Source organism: Cuculus canorus, chromosome 2, assembly GCF_017976375.1.
Source record: "Cuculus canorus isolate bCucCan1 chromosome 2, bCucCan1.pri, whole genome shotgun sequence".
Classification (NCBI taxonomy): Eukaryota; Metazoa; Chordata; class Aves; order Cuculiformes; family Cuculidae; genus Cuculus; species Cuculus canorus.
Genome location: NC_071402.1, coordinates 24,587,396 through 24,602,755, shown reverse-complemented (window position 1 = coordinate 24,602,755; position 15,360 = coordinate 24,587,396). Strand labels below are relative to the sequence as shown.

At 42.1% G+C, this 15,360-nt stretch overlaps 1 protein-coding gene across 1 annotated transcript in view; it reads left to right on the top strand.

Moving 5' to 3' along the window:
* Positions 1 to 15,360, top strand: part of LAPTM4B (lysosomal protein transmembrane 4 beta) — a 61,142-nt gene that overhangs the window by 21,580 nt on the left and 24,202 nt on the right. The window contains exons 3-5 of the mRNA XM_054057264.1: positions 2,126 to 2,199; positions 2,823 to 2,945; positions 11,102 to 11,200. Of these exons, the coding sequence (XP_053913239.1) occupies positions 2,126 to 2,199; positions 2,823 to 2,945; positions 11,102 to 11,200 (296 nt within the window). The remainder of the gene's footprint in view (positions 1 to 2,125; positions 2,200 to 2,822; positions 2,946 to 11,101; positions 11,201 to 15,360) is intronic.

Here is a 15,360-nt window from a genome sequence, read left to right as displayed (position 1 = left end):
CCTCTGAAGAGCACTTTGGGATGAAGAGCGCTTTGGGATACACTGCGGTGTGATCTTCTCCTGAATATGAGCAGGGAGACCAGCTACCTCCCAATGGCATTTCTAAGTGCCCACAAGTCTAGCACCATAAAGCCACTGAGTGGGAGGCAGTAAGCGCAGGACTGCACTAGCCTCAGAGCTGAGTGCTGATGCCTCTCCTGACTGAGACCTGCTTTTTTGACAATAAGACAAAGATTCCAGCATCTGGACTCCAGGCCCTTCGCAATCTGCAGTGGTTTAAATGTGTTTGTGCGAGTTCCCAGGAAAGGGACCTCTTCCATTAAATTAGGAAGTAGACTGCAATAGGGCTTATTCTCTTGCATTTGAGTCCCTATGCAATCACAAGGGCAGAATTTGGGGGTGGCAGAGAGCAAGAGTCCTGAAACCCAGGACACAGACAGTGTCTCCCCTGGAAAAGGGGAGACCTGAGCTCCTAAGTCCTTAATCCTGTCATTGGTAGGCATGGTACCAAAGGACCCTGTAGCCCTATGTACATACGCCCTTGCAGGAGACACCCTCACCAGCCAGTGACAGTGTCTTCCATCCCAGTTTTCCTCCGGTCTCAGGTTGCTGTCTGCACCAGAGGGCAGCAGAAATCTGGATTAGTGCCAACAGGAGCTCTGTGCTAGTGCAAGGTTTGTGTTCCCTCGCTCAGAGAAAGGTCAAGGACTGGGTCATTTGTCTTCTACATGGATGACTGTACTGGTAAGCTGGAAAAAAATGACAGGAAAGACATAGTGTCTGGCCTTCCTCTTCAGCCATGACCCAGGTGAACCTGCACTGCTGCCTGCTGGTGGTAGGTGAGACCTATCCACAACTGCCAGATGAGGACCTTTCAGAAACAGGCTCTAGGGCACCTACCCAGAACCTCATTTTGATTCAGCCAGGGAGATCTGTTCCACGCTGTGGGAGGCTCCTCACCACGTGCTGGAGTTAGAGGTTGTGACAACTCTGTGATTAAATGGAGACATCTTCACATTTTGAATGCCTCCAAAATCGGGCAATGAGGGGTAGTGAACAGACTGAACACTGCCATTTATTTGTTTTTCTCAAGTCTGCCAAGTGTCTTATCAGGGCAGGTGATTAAAAAGCCCCTGGTGTCAGCCATGTGAATGGCAGATGTCTCACAGATATCTTCAGAGCTGGCTTCTCTAAAGTCGTGTCCTCTATACTTCACGTCCTGTCTCCTCTTTGCGCACTATCTTAGACTTGGAAAAGTAGATGCAACATTTAGTGGCACTCCCAAACTCGCTATAAGTTCAGATTCAGAAATATGCTTCTGGTATCCTGACTGTGGCTTGTCATGGTATCAAGGAAGTTGCGTAGGAAAAGACCAAACATATATGTATTTTCCCCTCCCCGGGATCTCCTTTCAGCTGTCTAAGGCTTAGGAAGTTCTTAAATCTAGTGAAAAGTGAATTGAAAGCTGGGTGGCTGTAGAAGAAAAATATAGGAGTCCCATAATTACTCCAATCAAAACTTTAAAGAATATTTTACTTCCTTTACTACTTCACCTTTCCTGACAGTTATACATCTTCATTAATAAACTGTGTATCTCTGTAGTATTCTTGGCTGAAATGAAAATTTCCAATATGTTATTTCTGCTCTAAGATGTCTCTACCTGCCAGTTTTGCTTTTAAAAATTTATCTCTTTTTTTCCAAGGTTTTTAGAGATAAGTGAGCAATGGCGTACAGCAGCTATGAGTGCAAAACCAATCTGTAGTGCAGGAAACTAGATAGTTTCTGACTACAGAAATTATCATCACCAGCAAAGTAGTCTTCTAGTCAAATCTACTCCTGATATTTTCAAATCCTCAGAAAAACTAAACCATTCATGGCATCTCCACAGTCTCAGAAAGGGTGCAGAAGCTTACGCAGTGCAATCACTCTCCATGGTCCTCATATTTAGGAGGCTTCCCACAAAGGCCAGGGATTTCCTCCATCAATAGCTGGACAAAGCACCTGCCCCGATTTCCACATCACTTCCCAATCTGCCCCTCAAGACGCTCTCCATGAGGTAGACGGCAAAATAACCGAACTAGGCTCTGAATTTATCTGCAATCATTTTGATGTGTTTCTCTTCCAGACATGTGCATTGCCACAGCAATTTCTCTTCTTATGATTCTGATCTGTGCAATGGCTACATATGGCGCATACAAGGTAATTCATTGTATTCAGTAAAGACATGAATGAACTATGCGACTCCAGAAACAAAATTAAGAAAATTCCTTTCTAACAATCTCCTGTTTAGATGTTTAGCTGAAAACTGAGGGGCAGGGGTGGTGAAGTCAAAGACCCAGTGGACTGATTGCTTAGATCAGTGGTATCCCAGGGCCTTGCGCTGCAGGCAGCAAGGGGGTCAACTTGTGTTCACTGTCTGCAGATTCAAATATGGGTAAGCCCTGGGCAAACTGTGAATTCAGAGAACTGAATCTTGTTCCTACCAAAGTTAAGGGATTTTTTTCCCTTTCACCTCTCAAGTCTGTGGTTTGTCCCCATATAAATCCTATTAATTAGGGGGAAAAGAGTCATGCAGTTTCTAAATGTCCCAGTGTAATGAGTTGTGGGACTTATACCAGACATATTACTCCAGTTCCATACCAGCCTGGCCAGCTCTTTTGGCTGAAAGTCATATTTCTTATAGCTAATTTTAAAGAATTATTTTCTTTTATGGGTTCATGAAATGTAACACTGCATTCTGTCAAATATCCCTTATGCAAAAAGACATATATCCTTCTTTTTTAACTTGTGACTTATGATTTTTTTATTTATTTTATTTTTAGCAACATGCGGCTTGGATCATCCCTTTCTTCTGTTACCAGATCTTCGACTTTGCTCTCAACACGTTGGTTGCCATCAGTGTACTTGTCTATCCCAGCACAATTCAGGACTACCTCCGCCAGTTGGTAAATCACTCAATGTTCACAAGCCTTTGGGAGCTTTGGGGAAAAAAATGTGCAAGGTACCCTGTTTGTCCTGTATTTCTAGCCAACACTTCACTGTGGACTTCTTCTCCATTCTTGCTAGTCTGTTTTCAACATCCTTGCAAGATTACATGAATTACTTATTACAATATTTGTGCAGGGCTCTGGAGTTTTGCCATGTTTTGGAAGCTGTCAGCACTACTTCATTTAGAATGAGACACATATTGCAAGACATAGATAATAAGGAATTGCTTTTGGATTCAACGTTATTGTGTTCCTATCTAGTGGCTTTTTTTTGGTGCTATTTCAAGGATGTTTTGTCACTTTTTAATTTTTTTGGTGGCTTTAACACAGATTTCATTAGGCAGGACTTTGATTCAGTGTAGGCTTGTTTCTGCTAGAAAATATTTTTGGATTCTGTCTTAAGGACAATTAGAGGTTCCCTTCTTGCCACGGGGAAGGTCTTCTTTGGTGAAATATCCATAGTCAGTGTTGCATAAGCTTACAAGATATGATTGCAACAATCTAAAGTAAAGAAAAAAGCCCAACAGCCTCTTTCTTATCCCAGGACCATGTGCTGTGTCTGGCAGGGTTCAGGTGGAGCTGCAGAGCTCTGTAAAAGCCAGCTCTGCATCTCTCTCTGAAAATTTGCCCTGAGAACCTCAATACAGATTAGCTCTGCTGTGAACTTTGTTATATGGATGGAAAACTAGCTAGGGCAGTATAAATAACAGGTAATGAGAAACAACAGGCAGATAAGTAGCCACACAAATCTGCAAGAAGAGGCAAAGTGTAAAGCCAGTGGGAGCACTAGGGTCCTGTTATCCTTTGCCTTAGTTAACGCCCACCTGAATTCACAGCTGATGGTACACTGGAAGAGAAGCAGAAGAGTAATTCAAAAAGTTTGCAGAGATACAAGTGGAAAAGAGCTAATTAAGGCCATAGCTTGGCAAGTGCTTGAAGCTGGCACTGCCACTGGCTGGATCTCTCCTGCCCATCCTTTGCCTGCAGTCCCTCACTTCTGTGTCAGTGCCAGCCCCACTCTTGCGGCAGCACAAGCATCTGTGTGGCTTCAGGAACTCCCCCTGCTTCCCAGACCATGAGCTGTAACCAGGTTTTACTCCATCTTTGTCACTATGTGAGAACCTAAGGAGGACAGGGGCAGCGTGAGAGCTGCACACCAAAAAGTCCCTGCTTTTCTACTGAAACCCTAGTGGAGCTGACTCACTAGAAGGGCAAAGAGCAGCAGCTAATTCTCTTAAAATGTCTGAGAAAACTTCACTGTTGCTCCTGCAGATGAAAAAATAGTAGGCCCTCCCATAGGAGAAATACAAAGAGCAGGCATTGGGAGGTATTTGAAACAGTGCAGCAGAGCACTTTGTGAGCTGCATTGCTGTTCTGAAGCATCAAAATCTCTGGTTGCACACAGCTGTGTCTTGCTGTTGTACATCATTTTCCATACTGGTAATGAAATGCTGCAAGACTTCAGGAGTGCTAAACTGTCAGTGCTCAAAAGGGCAAGGGGGATTTCCAGGATAATTATAGTCTGATTAGCCTGACATTGCTACCAAGCAGAATAACAGAAGGGCTGAGAGGAAAGTCAATTGATAAAGGATTAGACTAGAGAAATATGATTAATGACTGCTAGCACGGTTTCATGGAAAATCAGTCCTGCAGGCAAACTCATTTTCTTTCACTGACAAGATTACTGGCTTTGTCAATAAAGACGAGCAGGGGCGTAATAGACTTCTGGGAGATGTTTGACTTCACAGCATGATGCTCAGAGCAACAATAAAGCTCCAGATCGATAAAGGATGGATTAGGAGAGGTTAGCTGGTAGGCTGCAAAGGATCAAGCCAACCATCTGCCAATGAGTTTCTTTTTTGCGTAGAGGAAGGTCTCCAGGAATCGGCAGTAGATTTCATGCTCTTCCTGACTTCCATTAATAAACCTGATACCCAAGAGGCCATTCACAAAGGCTAATGTCAGCCTTGGGAGTGCTTCCCTGGGCTCAGGGAAGGTTGTGAGAAGGAGCCTAATCTAGCTGTTCCGTGTCATCCTCTGAAAGACCCTGAACCTGCATTGCCCCAAGTGAGCACATCTCTGCATTTCCCAGACGCAGTGCATGTGACTTTTCCCAGCAAAAGCACTTCTAAAACACCCGTGGCTGACACAGAGATTAATTAGGAAGTAAATAACACTAAAGACAGAGCTATAAATCAGAGTGAGCTAGACGGGGAACCTGAGTTCAGTCCTTAATAAGTGCTACAATGTTAAATGCAAAGAAATACAAAAACATGAAGAATACAAATGAGTGTACAGTATGGCAACTTTACCTGGGATGCAGTGACACTGTAATCAGTCTAGGGAACTAAGTGCCAAAACAAGAGTCCCTGGGGGGGTGGGGGGGCTGCTGTTTGCAAAAACTGCTCATGGGATTTGTGGACATAAAAAAAGAAAACACAGCAAAGAATAGTAATGGAGAGGAGACTTCCCTTCTCAGTTGGTGACACAGGAAAGAGATGAATTTATAATGTCTGATTGTAAAGAACAATGGTTTTTTTTCCTATACAATAAGACACCATAAATTCATGGAATCATAGATTCTATGAGAACATGTGGAAAAGTTAATCCAAAAGCTATACAAAAGCTGGATACATTGTAGTATGATGAGAGAATTTTTCTGTTTCATTTATCTAGAAATGAGACCAAGAGGTAAAGCCATTGGTTTTCTTCTGCAGAATACTGAACAGCTGTTTTAATTAGATGAGAGGCATAGTGATAATAAGTACCTAAAAGCTATTCCAAATTAAGTTCATTTAGAAACAGGAAGTCATTTCTATTTCATCATTCACATAATTAGTGATTGGCAAAAACTACTACGAGCTGTGATGAATTTTGTGCAGTAAATGTCACCAGTTCGACAAAGTTTTGAAGCTGTTGTGCATACACTTGAAGCTGTTTATGCCTCCTGTGTCTTACCTGTGGTCCAAAGCACAAGTGGCTCATCAGGAACACCTCATACTCCTACCTCAAAAGGCCACATCAGTTGGCAAAGGGTTGTTGCGTTTCATTTAGAGAAAATACACTCTGTCTGAGAGTGCAGAAGCAGAAGGGAGAGGTGAAGATCACATCCACTATTATCAGATACTCAGACATGTGATGAGATGAAACTAAAAACAAGCTTTTTCAGATTTTTAGCAATAATGCCATCAATGCAGTGCTAGCACTCAAATATTGTTGACCAGACTTGTACTCTTGGACTTGTTTCCCTACCTTTTAATAATTCTCGTGGTAGATTGGTTTGTCATCTAAAAGATCGAGTATAGAGCAAGAATGCAGTTAATACCTTTGTCCCTGTAGGTGAGACCTGAGTCAAGCCGGTTGGGTGTGATCCCTCCCATTGATTTATAAATAAGACCCAGAGTCGTCTTGCCCTCACCCGCTTTGCAGAGGTTTGCCAAGGTATGCAGAAAGTAAGGGTTGTTTTTCTTCCTGGCATTCTTACAGGTTTTGTTCCTCTAAAACTGCTTGAATTTGAGGAATGATAGTTTAGGGAGCACAGCTCCGCAAGGGAAAGGAAAAATCCTGATCATTCTTCAAATCCATTATTGAAGATTTTGAAGAAGGTATGCATTAGGTAATGGAATTTATTTGGCAGTCCCAGAAGAACACTTTTTTCCTTGCTCTAAGGTGAAAACTCTGTGTTTTTAACCATTTCTACTTCCCTACACTAGTATATAGAACGCATTATCTATTCACTTTGATGCACATCTGCCAGATCTCAGTCTATCAGTGATGAGATGCAAGCTCCTGTGAAACCCTCCAATGTACTTTTGGCAAGATGATAAACAAGCACTTGTCAATAGGCTAGGCAGAGCCCTTGCTGAAAATGTTGCAATTGTAAAATACAGAACATTGTGTTCACAGGGTACTTAATACCGTCAGCCTATACTGGCTGGTTCTTTCAGAGGCACAAGTATCTCTGGAAACTTTATGTTCCCTTTTAATACTTAGTTGCAAACAGGTGTCACTGAATCCCCATAAATTTCAAGAGCATCTCAGCATGAAGGGTCATGTAAAATAAGCAGATGTCACAATAGCATCTGAAATGTTGTATGGTGATCACGTTAGCCTTGAGAAGAGGAGGCTGAGGGGAGACCATATTGCTCTTTGCAACTACCTGAAAGGAGGTTGTAGAGAGGAGGGTGCTGGGCTCTTCTCCCAAGTGACAGGGGACAGGACAAGGAGGAATGGCCTCAAGCTGTGCCAGGGGAGGTTCAGACTGGACATCAGAAAAGATTTTTTCACAGAAAGCGTCATCGGGCACTGGCAGAGGCTGCCCAGAGAGGTGGTTGAGTCACTCTCCCTGGAAGTATTTAAAAGACGGGTGGATGACGTGGACATGGTTTAGTGGCAGATAGGGATGGTTGGACTCGATGATCCAAGAGGTCTTTTCCAGTCTGGTGATTCTATGATTCTATGTGATAAAACTTTGTAAGGGTTGTGTTGGACATTGTGGTCATTATCACTGTCACTAGAAAAACAAATAATTCACATACAGTAAATTCAGCACATGTAAAATAAACATAATTTTGGTTCTTGCAGCAATAGTGGTTTAAAGCAGTTTGACCTAAGGCTCATTTCTTACTCCAACTAAATCTTTGAAATATGGGCTTTCTAAAGCCTTCTAATTAAACACTTAATCTTGTCATCTGATAACAGTATACAAAATCAATTGGACCAGAGGTACAGAACAGGCTAGCCTGCAACTGAGTTATGCAAACTTGGTTTTTTTATTGAAGTACAAGACTATTACATTTAATCCAAAGAAAATTTCAAAGTATATTAAATAGCTTTACTATAGGTCTACCTGCAATGCTGATGTCTAACAATTCAGGTGGTATCAGTCATGCTTCTAAATACTAGGAGAAATGCCTGGGGAATGTAAAAGAGATAAACTTAAAAAAAAACCCTTTTACTATAAACTAAAGCTTAAAAAAAGGACTATTCTTTCTGACATTTTTAATGCCATTTTATAATTCTAAAAAAGAAGTACTACTAACTTCATAGCAGAGCTTTAAAAATTCTACAGACATATTATTGTTTTCTTTCCATTTTGCAAGATTCTGATACTTGTAGAATTGTAACAGTTGAATAAGAATCCACACTATGTTTTAAAGTGGATTCCTTTGTGGTCCAAGAAGGAGAAAAATGTGAAAAGTTATGCAAATAGGGTGAGGGAATGAGAAAGGGCTTCAGCCTTGTTATTGTCATTCTTCCTGTCTGTTTGCACAATGTCAATGCAGTAGAAAGATACATTCCATGCAAGTTTTAGGTTCATTTTAAGTGTCCAATAGGACTTTGATATGTATAAGCAGTATTTTTTTAAAAAATTGAAAGTTTACTGGATATATTATAACATATGCAGACTGCTCCATGTCCCTGACAAGGTGAGAAATGACACTTAAGTTATGACTTTAGCATGCTGGTGTCACACCGCTACAGTTACATCTTGTTTGTGTAGACAATTTCATCATATCCTACAGCAAAATCACTCCTGTATTTCCAGCAACAGGCTTGATTTTTCCCACTGAGCCATATTTCAGTCTCAGCTTCATCAAAACTTGCACATTTGACACTGAACTTTTCCCAGAAGGTGTGGCAGTGAGCCTGGTGCCCAGGGCCTTCCCAGCAGCAGGATTTCAGCTGTGGCCAGGATTTTCTGTGTGATCCCCCACAGAAGAGCAAACTCTCAGCACAGGAGCAGAATTTCTCCCCCCACCTCATACACCCATGTCAGTGTTTAAGCTAATCATTGCAGTAGGTAGAGGTCAATAGGTGCTTGATTCATCTAAGCCACTGTTGGTACTCCTTTTCCAGGAGACTAAATGAGAGTTTGGGAGCAGCTGCTGCCCTAGGCAGTCCTAAAGGGCCTCCTGATGGCACCAGAACCATAACGGTGCCTGCACTAGATGGGCCTGGAGCCAGACAAGATGCTTGTCATCATCTTTCCTGCTTCTTTGACCAAAGCTGCAGGTTTTATAAGTTGCTTTTCCTACTGCACTGAAGGGGTCTGTAGTTGTGGGTCAAGATCAGGCTGCTCATAGCCCAGGCAAGTCAGTGATAAACGTCTTCTGCGTGGTGTCACCAGCATGGTTAGCAAACAAAGGGAGTTTCTTCCCTGCTGACCCGATGCCCCTGAGCTATTCATCCCAGCACTGAAAGCCTTCTCTCCCACACAGCAAGCTGGGAAGCTCCATGAGGGGCTGGCTTCAGTTTTCACACCCTGCGCCAAGATCTCCCAGGAACTCGTGGGTGTGGGTGACCAGTGCTTGGGTGCAGCACTCACTGCCTCACTGGGACTTGCTTACATCTCACATCTCTTCAGAATAGAGATCCAGAAAGGGTCATTTTTCCACTTCTCTGTGCAAATCCCAGTTGAGTTGACATCTGGAAACAGGCTGTTGGGTTATGACCAAGACACCAGCATGTAGTTGTCCAGTCTTTGACCAATAATTGGTTCCCAAAAAATAGAGTGTAGGGGGACCAAAACCTCACTAGGAGTTTTCAATTACATTCAGAAATTAGTTTAAGTAGTCTTTTAGTGGTAGGCCAGTACTAAGAAAAATTGTTTTGGGGCAGTTTTACTATAAATTAATAAACTTACTCCTCCTTAACTGACTGGACTTTCTAACTATGTTCATGCCCACCTTCTTGCAAGCAGGATTGAAGGCCGTGGCTTTAATAATTAAATTTTCTGCATATAAGGTTTGTGTTTATTTTTCAGTGCATGTTTCTTAGCATATAATCTTGGTTTTTTGGTCTCTGGGTGATGGCATCCACTATATTTAGCAATAACTTTCTGTGGTATAAAAACGAAGCAACTTCTTGAATTAGAGCAAGCTAGTTTCCTTCAAAAGCTGTACCTTGACAAACAAGATAACGTGATAAAAACTTAAGCCATGAAATTCAGTACAGGAACAGAAACATTGCTGTCAGGAAGCAGAAAATGTGCTTATGTAACATTTATCTGCGAACGGTTACAGCTGCTGTTGACATTAACCACTCTGAACAGTTCATGGAAGCGCTAAATAAAGAGCTATTCTCACTAGCAGCTGTCCAAAAAAATAATACCAGAATTTCCTGATGCACTGGGACAAGTGCTAGGGATATTAAGGGGTTACTCTGGATTTACATCATCATTGCCAAGAATACAGTTATAGCTCGGTCTAATTAATTGTCCTGACAAGGATGCAGAGCTGGCCTGGTTAAGTAATTAGACCTGTAAGGGAAAAGGGGGTTGTGTGTAGAAGCAGCTAATGCATTCAGTTATAATGAGCTACTGTTGGAGTGGAGCTATGTTTTGTGGAGAACAGCTCTGTCTGTGAACAACGGTTTATTATAACTGAAACAGGACTTGTGCCTTGTAATATTTCAAAATTATTTGGAACATTAATTTAAAAGGGTGTGTTTTCTTTAAGCAATAACAAATACAGTAAAAGATTTTTAGATGTTGTTTTTCAGCCAGTGATCCTAAAGAGTTTCACAATTGTAAATTACTATAGCCTACACTAAGTAGGAAGATTTTTGTCACCTCTGTTTCATGTATGAGATAAGAGAAAGGCCTTGAGCACATTTCTATTTGAAATGATGACATTGTTCTCCTGTAGCGCCCCTGCCTCCACGGGGCATGCACTCAAGCAGCAGCACTAACAAGTGCTTCTGGAGAAGTAGTCCAAATCTAGCCAAAATAAGATGCAGCTGAATAGACCCAATGTCGTTTGATCAAATATTTAGGTGAAAGGTTCATGCTGTCCAGCTTTTCCCACTCTGACCTTCTGGAAGGAGCTGCTGCTGGTCTCTGGCAACCAGTGCCAATATAACTGGAGGAAAAGACAGCCCATACAAACTAAAAAGTAAATCCCTCACTCCTCCTGGGGATGTTTGACAGCTGAGTCTTCACAATGCCTGTTCCAGCCAAACTTAATGAAACTGTTTGTTGGTGCAGAGAGCTCCCAATTTAGTAGATCACAGAAAGTTTTGTAAGCTGTTAATTATAGAGTGCACTAATTGAATGGCTCTTAAATGACTCATGAGATTAACTTACAGTGTTTTGCTTATTTTTGCTTACGCAGCCCACCAATTTTCCCTACAAGGAAGAGATTATGTCTGTGAACCCTACATGTCTGGTTGTGATTATCCTCCTTTTCATAAGTATAATTTTGGCCTTTAAGGTAAGTGCATTACTGTGTATAAAGTCTACTTCTGGTCATGGGTGGCACGTTGGAAGGAAATCTGACAACATCCTTTTTTTGAGATGTTATTCAAAGTAGGGAAAACAATCAGCCAAAAAGGCTTTGCAAAAGGATCTCATACACTCAGTGACCAAGCAATGAAATGGCAGAGAAACTCAGTGATGACAAATTCTAAGTGGTGGACAAAGAGAAAGCACAATCTTGCTCACAGACACTGTGGTGGACTTTAAATTAAGCTTGACCACTTGAAAAAGGGATCTTGTAGCTGTAATAGGTAGACCTGTGAAAATATTAGCTTACTGCTCAGTTCTGGCCAAAAAAGTAAATCAAATGCTAGGGATACTAAAAAAAAAGCAAAAACAAATCTGAAGATTTCTTTGCCAGTTTTGATGCCTACCATCGCTGGAAGCATGCATTCACTTCTGGTGCCCTATCTCAAAAAGGATGTTGTAGAGCAGGTAAATAGATCCAAACAGTCACTCTTGGGAGGGACAACATAAAGGACTGTCACATCAGGCAGCAAAAGGGCACTGGCAGTGATTATTTATTTGCTGTTACGCAGAATATCTTACCCATTTTTTGGTGAGGGGGCTGGAGGCGGCATGTACCGGACAAAGAGGAGATGTGCAGCCAGAAAGGGCTCATGTAAAACCACTGCAACCAAGTTCATAGTTGGTCCCTACTTGCTGTATGGGGCAAAAGTCGAAAAGAAGCTCAGAGTAAGATCAGACAAATCAAGGTATGGAAAACAACCACTGAGCCTTGGACCAGTATGTTTGTTCTCTTCTTGTACCCTTCTGCAAGCTTCTCAGGGCGCAGTGCCGCCAATCTTCCTTTTCTCACATCAGGTTTTGTTTCAGATTAGTTCTTGCTCTTTCTCTGCAGAGGAATTACACATTAGATTAGGAAAGTCCCAAACAGCCACAGTGACACCAGCCATGTTTCTTCTAGAATATGTATTTGACAACACGAACAGGGAAAGGTATTGTGTCAAAAGAGGTAGATTAGATTATTGAAGCTACTTTGAAATTGGAGAAGCCCTGTAGGGTATTTTAAGGTATTATTGTGAGCGATATTCACTTTCCTTTTCTGATTTAGAAATACAATTATCTTTCTGGCTTTGCCCACATAAATGTTCACAGTCATACAGTTGATTTTGTTTGCATCTTTAAAAATGTGTATGAATGAAATAAACGCATAGATCTGTCAGGTGATACAAGGGATGTGCTCTTTATAATTTCCAGGTGCGAGCATTAACTTGTTTTTATCCCAGGTGGGTCTGATATTTCATTGACTAAGTATGGCAAGGAAGTCTCAAGCTTATAAAAGAAAAAAAACTAAAATTGGAATGGCAAAAATACTTAATACAGAAAAAATAAACCTAAGAAATCAATAATTCAAAAGAGACATTCTATTTTAAAGAGACTAACGCGTGTTTTTTCCAAGAGTATATGCGGCTCATATAAAGCTCATTCTAGCAACACATTATCGTGCAAATGAGTCACCAAAAATATGACTCAAGCAAAAACACTTGCTAAATTCCAGTTAGCATTTTCATTTGAATTTATTGTGTTTCCAGAAGAGCTGCTATGCAGATTTATGGAATCTGTTCCATGAAAAGAAAGCTGGACACTATCAGATGCTTCACACTTTATCACTGATAGACTTAACAGATGGTACCATGTTTATATATTGAAACTGAAAAGGTACTGTGAATAAAAATATGCTTGAGCTCCCTCTACCTCTGCAGTTCAACGAGAAACAGGGAGAGAAATCAAAACATTTGTAACCTGGGAAAAGCTATGGTAGGAAAAGCTGCATTCAGCTTGTGGAAATGTGAAACAATCACATAATTCCTCAGAAACACTTGGCATCATGGTACTTCTGTTTTGGGTAAACACACATGTGAAAGAGAACACTTTCAGAAATCAAAGTACAGCACCATTAGATGGTGGCTTTGTGCTTTGCAGTCCCGGGATTGTGGAAAGGGAAGGGGGGGCAGGGAAAAGAAAGGGTAGTAAGAAAGTGAGCCAGCTAACCACACACAAACACTTGACTTTTAGTCTTTAGGATTTACTTGGATCCAAAGCAGCTAATGGATATTTCAGGTGCTTTGACTCTGTCTTGGAGCAGACCAAAATGTCTTACTCCATTTACTGCATTAGTCTAGAAACCAAACCAGAGTTACATACCATGAAACATAGATGGTTCCTATCTGGCTGAAGAAGGACATCCGGCAGTACAAATGTATTTATACACATGTACACAGGACTTCACATGGCATATAGCCAATACAGTGTTTTTTTAATTGCACCCTCCTTTGCAGCTGGTTTGCAGAATAGGGCCTCAGTTTCCTCTGAACAGCCCCAGCTGCTGAGACAGAATGGTTGAGGCTTTAGGCTTCCCACCTTGGACAAAGCCCCTGGGCCACACTGAGCTGGGCTCAGATGAGCACAAACACAGCCAGAATAAACCTTTCCCCCAAGCTGCCCTCAGCACTCTGCAGCTGCAGATTGTGGCCTCCTCTTCTTTTTTGGTCTTTCTTTTTCTGGAAAGTAGGTAGGAACAGGCAGTTGCAAGTGAGGCAGCTGAAAGGTATTCCAGCTCAGTGAGACAGGCTGATCTTCAGCAAACTGAATATTAACCCTGATCTCTGTAATATGCTTATAATCTCTATATATGAGGTGTTGAGCCTGGGACTGAGACCACTCTGCCTGTCCTGGTGTCCTCAGCACATGGTAAAGAGTGATGCAATATGAAGTTTTGTGACTCTGAGAGTTTTATTACCCTGAGGGATTCTGTGTCTCAGCCCAGGGTCATACCTCTTGGCAAGGCGAACCCTGACCTGCTGCACATCACCACAACATCTGCCTCCTTCCCATAGGGGCAGTGGAGCAGCAGTGGGATGAACACACCCTCAACAGCCAAGCTCTGACTTCCGCTCCCAGGAATGACCAACACAGAGCAATGATGTTGCCACTTGCCCCGTGACAGCCTGGCCAGGTCCCAACACTGTGTTTGCTGGTGGTAGGGCACTTACAGGACTTACTTGCCCCTCTCTAAAGCAGAGGTCATTTGCTTTAAACTGCACACCCGTGGATGTGTGACTGTTGGCCAACAGCTGATGGCCTACCATATGTAAGGTGCCTTTTAAAGTGTTGCAGACCCGTAGTTTGGTTTGACATCATTAATTCTTTTAAGTCACAGCATTTCCTCACAGTTATAAGCAGTGGTTCTTGTACGGCCTTTCTGTATGAAGAAGATAAACATTCTAGTGTGCTGAGAAGATGGATTCAATTGCAGATTTTTTCAGCACAGCAATCTATTACTTCTCCTCCTGCATCACCAACATGTGAAATACGTATGGCTAACTAGCCTGCCATTAGCATCACTCTGAAATCTTCATGTGCAATTCAGTTTGTGTAGAACTCTATCTCATTTCTACGAGTTACTGAAGACTAGCTCAGCTCTGTAAATAGAAAATTCAAAGCAGCTGGAGAACAAAACAGGAGTCAGTGCAGAGGGCTCCTAACCTGCAGGCAGTCTGTTGGGTCTGTGGTGTTCACCCTGCACTTGCTGCCAGTGAGGGAACTGCCCAGAGGGCTGCTGTGACCCAGATCGGCAGACTTTTCCTTGCTGCATTACAAGAAAAGGCGGGATATGTCAACCTCTAATTTCCACAAACATGCTGGTCAGTCAGCTGGTCGGGCATGTGTCTGATGAGCTGAAGTCATGCAGCACACTACTATTGTTATGCAGCTTAACAAGTTCCTTCACAATAGCAATGGTGAGAAATGGCTGTAAAGTTTTGTGGGTTTCAGTTCCCTAGGGGCTCAAGTAACTTCCCACCACTCAGACAAGAAGACTGAAAGCTGGTAGAAGCAGGCATGGTGCCCGTTTCCACATTCAACCCTTCTTGTACAACTGTCCCTTTTGCATGGTGGCTATTGGGTCTGCCCTCCTTAAACACGACTGTCGTAGTCTGTGCTGTGGTGTGAGGAAATACCTCTAAGGGTGGATTAGGCTGGAGTGACTAAATGCTTTTTATGTAGGGCCATTCCAAATGTGATCATTGGTCTACTGAGAGAAAAAACAATATATATTTTGTATCCAGCCACACATTAAAGCAGTATTTGAAA